Source organism: Panthera uncia, assembly GCF_023721935.1.
Source record: "Panthera uncia isolate 11264 chromosome A1 unlocalized genomic scaffold, Puncia_PCG_1.0 HiC_scaffold_16, whole genome shotgun sequence".
In the NCBI taxonomy this organism is placed as follows: Eukaryota; Metazoa; Chordata; class Mammalia; order Carnivora; family Felidae; genus Panthera; species Panthera uncia.
Window position 1 is genome coordinate 41,210,523 of NW_026057576.1, and position 4,904 is coordinate 41,215,426.

The 4,904-nt window shown below is 36.3% G+C and overlaps 1 protein-coding gene across 1 annotated transcript; it reads right to left on the minus strand.

Annotated features, from left to right (window-relative positions):
• Positions 1-1,895: 1,895 nt before the first annotated feature.
• On the minus strand, positions 1,896-2,827 carry LOC125934023 (40S ribosomal protein S6-like). Its single transcript, XM_049647320.1, has one exon. It carries the CDS (start codon positions 2,825-2,827, stop codon positions 1,967-1,969), a length of 861 nt encoding a protein of 286 aa, XP_049503277.1. The 3' UTR covers positions 1,896-1,966.
• Positions 2,828-4,904: the final 2,077 nt, after the last annotated feature.

Consider the following 4,904-nt stretch of genomic DNA (forward strand, 5'->3'; position numbering starts at 1 on the left):
GTTCTGCTTTGTTTTTTTACTTTTTAAAAAATGAGATTACATGTGGAATGCCAAATTACTCATCCTTGAAAGATTTTAAAGAAAGGATGAGCTAGAACCTTTCAAAATTTTGTGACAGAATTCTGTGATTTGGAAGAATACTGAATGGCATAACTTCTAAGTTTTTGCTCTAATATTAGGATTTGGATTTTGTGGTCTTTTACATTATAGAAATAGATATGTTTCAGACATTCTTTTTACAGATAAGAGACTTCCCATGTGTAATGATTTTTCAAAACACCATCTGCCTTAAGGTTCTATTACTGTGTATTCAATGATATATTGATGTGGAAATTAGTATGCCACCTGGCTTATACAGTTTTGAATGAACTCTCCAGTACTTTGTTACGAGGCAAATACAATGGACCCATTGTGCTAGACAGCCCCAGTTCATTATGTTAGTAACTATCATATGGCTCTTATACTTCCTGCTTTTATTTAACAGAAGAAAACAAAATAAAAATGATTCTGATTAGTTCACTGGATCAATAAAGTGAAAAGACCACTTGTAGACTCGAGTACTATTATCCTAATATTTGTTTTCTCCTTTCGAGTTTTAAATTATACAAGGTATTATGTGAAATGGATCTAATGTTCCTTTCAGGTCTGTCCAGTTTGATAAGTTAATAATTATAATTTAATGCCCTACTATTAAGTTTACTAATCATAATTTATCGAAATATTCTGTCCATATTATCAAAACAAAATTTTAAATTGTTTTAAGTAGTTTAAATTTGTAATATGAGTAGGATGGTAGTAATGTACTGTATAACAATAAATTGTAATAAGAAATCAAATTATAATGCTAATAGAGAATTTATATACATATATATTTATATGTCTATGCATATTCTTCACTTTTCTTGGGATTACACAGTCATATGTCATTTCATAATGACAGAAAAAATGTAAGTAAACATATTGTAAATGTGAATGCACTTTGGCTTGAAATGTTATATTTTAATGAAAATGCAATATTTGTCACATTTTCAACTTATGCTTTTGACACTTTGTCACTATGGAGCAGATGTGGAAATATAAAAAACTTGAGAACATTTTAAGTAGGGTGCTAACAGTGACAAAATTGCCCTTTTTGAGAAGATAAACTATTTGAAAGTTACAATCACCATAATAGCTATATGGATTTTATCTCTACCAGCATTACAATAGGAATGGAGTAGTCACAAGAATCATAGCTAGCTTTTATTGAGTGGTTATTATGTGACAGTCCGTATACACAGCACGTTACATATATTATTACGTTATCAGAGCAAATTTAGAAATAAAAAATTTCCTCCATCTCATACTTCTTCCCTTGTCCCCAATTTATGGATAAGAATATTAAGCTTAAGTCGAGTAAACAGAAGACTTTGGATATTAGGCATGCAGTAAACTTGATTGTGAATAACTGCAGCATAAAGTGAAAGGGGTTTCTATATGGAAGGATGGCAATTAACATAAAATAAACAAGATGGAGAGAGGTAGGACAGGATAATGAGGGGCTTATATACTATGGTAAAAATTTCAGACATCACTTTGTACATGATTAAGAGCTACTTTAGTACTGTGAAAATGGAAATGCAAGATTAGATTTTAATAAGCAAGACAGACCAGTCCTGATATTCCAAAGTGATAAGTGCTATAAAGAAAATAAAGCAGATAATAGGACAGAGAGTGACAAATGGTGATGACATTGTGGGTTAAGAAGGTTACATTTGAACAGAGATCTTGATAATGAGAGACATTTGAGCTGAGATCCAAATGTTGAGAACAAATAAGTCATCTGAAAATCTTGTGGAGTAATAGTCAGGGGAAGATCAAATATCCTAAGATGGGGAAAAGTTTGGCATATCTTCTTCTTCGTTTTCTCTGTGTGTTTTTTTTTTTTTACGTCTGATCTTATTTATTTGTTCCTCTTACAACAATCTCATTTTTGACTGGACTCAGACTTTGAGGTAGAAGCTCTCAGAGAAGACAGCCTCCGTCTCTTGGCAATCTGTTCCTGGCGCTTTTCTTTGGCCTCCTTCATTCTCTTGGCCAAAAGCTTAGCGTATTCTGCAGCCTCTTCCTTGTTTTTCTTCGTGTGCTGCTTCTTCAAAGCAATGTGCCCACGTTTGTGTTGGAGGACACGTGGAGTAACAAGACGCTGTATCTTGGGTGCTTTGGTTCGAGGTTTCTTAACTTCTTTATTTAGGGGCTTTCTCACAACATACTGGTGGACATCATCTTCCTTTGAGAGATTGAAAAGCTTGCGGATTCTGCTAGCTCTCTTGGGCCCCAGGCGACAAGGCACAGTAGTATCAGTGAGTCCAGGAATATCCTTCTCCCCTTTTTTCACAATGACCAAGTTGAGAACAACACTGAGATTGGCATCCACAATGCAACCCCGAACAGATTTGCGCTTTCTTTCTCCAGTGCTCCGTGGTCGGTAGCAGGAATGCCCCTTCCTCAACAGTAGGCGGACACGGCCATGGGTCAAGACACCCTGCTTCATGGGGAAGCCTTGTTTGTCATTGCCACCACTGATTCGTACCATGTAACCCTTCCATTCTTCCCCTAAAGCATCAGCAGCAACTTCTGTGGTCATTCGCTTCTCATAAAAGGTACGAAGTTTGCGTTCATCGTCCACTTCAATGAGTTTCTGGCAGCCAGTAGCTGGGAAAGAGATGTTCAGCTTCGTGGTGAGGCTGCCTACCGTTTCCGAGGCACCGGCATATCTTCTTAAGGATAAGCAGATTCCCATGTACATAAAACGCAGTAAAAGAGGGGGAATGTGATAGGAGATCATGTCTGAGATGAAGGGTCAAGTCATGCATGTGTCTTTGTGACACCATAGTAAGTCATTTGAATTTTATTCTAATAGCAATGAGAGTGGACAACCGTTGGGATGATGTTTACCCAATGACTCCCCTAACCTGAGCCATTAAGTACATAACAGACTCATTAATCAGAAAAAGTAACATAGGAAACATAGCAGGTATGAACATAAGTAAGAAAGTAACAGAGAAAATGAGTTTAACTCTGAATATATTTAGTTTTAAGTACACTGGAGCAATTAACTGGAGATCTCCTAAGGAAAAATCATGCACTCTGTGGGCCTGTAACACAAGGAATGAAGGGTGAAACCTTGGAAGCAGATGAGGCCAAATCAGCAAACTAATACAAATGGAATGAGACCTAAAGATGAAACTCTCAAGGATTCAATTTTAAGAGGTGTCAGGAGAAATGGAGAGTTAGTAGTAAAAAAGACGGGAAGGGAAATTGGAGTGTATAGGGTGGAGGAAGGCAGTGGAGAAGTAGATTTCAAGAAGAGAACATAAATAGTATCAAAACTAAAGAAATTTCAAATCAGATAAAATCTAACATTTTTGATCATTTTTGGCAACAGGGAGGGACAGGATGAGCTTTGGCATCTTAAGAGAGTACTGGAATTAATAATGCTTATAAAATACCATTTATTCAGAAAAATTTTAGAACATTTTAAAGCTTATAGGAGAATGCAGAGAATTTCTGACTCTTATCTGGGGCAGTGGTATGGAACAGGAATAACCAGAGTTGCTCTCTAGCCTTGGAAATGTTGCAAGCCTGCTCAAGCATTATGCCATAGAGATTATAAAACTAAACAGATGTCAGTTTATGTTTTCAGTGTCCTTAATCACTCTTCTACCTCTGCCTTTTTGCTTAAACTACTAATCTCAATGTTTCTCCCCACTTCTTTCCCTCTTCCCTTCTCTCTTTTGTTTCTGTAATTCTCTAGTCTCATATTTTGTTGTCAGTATAATTACTTGCTGTGGGCCGAATAGTGTTCCCTCAAAATTCATACATTGAAGCCTTCACCCCATATCTCAGAATGTGATTGTATGGATAGAAGGCCTATAAAGAGATAATTAAGTTAATATGATTGCCATGAGGGTGAGTCCTAATCCAAAATTACTGCTATTCCTCCAAGAAGAAGAGACTTAGACACACCAGAGATGCACAAACATGAAGGAAAGAGTATGTGAAGAGGCAGCAAAAGGGTGGCCATCTGCAAGCTGAGGAGAAAGGCCTTACAGGGAATGAACCCTGCTGGCACCTTGATCTTGAAATTGCAGCCTCCAAACTGTGAGAAAATAAATTTCTGTTCTTTAAGCCACCCAGCCTGTAGTCTTTGTTATGCAGCCCTAGCAAATAATACAGTGCCCTTCCTTACTCTTGTGGTTCTTCACTACCATCATAGGCCTCAGCCCATACTTTTCTCCACTTGCCTCCATCTTTTAGGTTTTCTATTCTGCATGTGCTCTTACTTCCGATAGTCCTAAACAATGCATTCATATTTTAAACAATGTACATAGATTTTAAGTCTCCAATGTAATCCTAGAGTAATCATCCATAAATATTTTAGACATTGATTTGGATGAAACTAATAATGCTGTGATGATAAAATCTGCCAACTGATGTAATTAGATGCAGTAGAATGGTGAATATGGTGCATGACTGAAGGAGTATCCAAGAAAAGGTCTAAAAAGAAGCCAAATCCAATGAAGCAAAACTACAGATCAATGTAAATCTTGAATATGTCTAAAAACTAAATTTATAAATATAGAGATTATATAGTCAAAAACACAACAAAAAAATCTTAGCTATATTAATTGATTGTTACGGATATATTTATCAGTGCAGTTAAGTTTGTAATAAATGCTGATGTAAACTTAGATGTAAGGGAAGCAACTCTGTCAATTTTTTCCAGGCTGTTCTTACTGTACTTATACAATTCCAGCTGCCATGATTTAAGAGGGGTATTAACCAACCTGATTAGGGCCAGAAGACAGGATATTGAGTAGACTTAGTACCATTGACTAAAAGGAGAGACCTGGAAGGATTTT

What these genes read in the sequence shown, in the direction of transcription:
- LOC125934023 (XM_049647320.1), bottom strand. Translation starts at nt 2,827, where the DNA reads ATGATCTCCTATCACATTCCCCCTCTTTTACTGCGTTTTATGTACATG.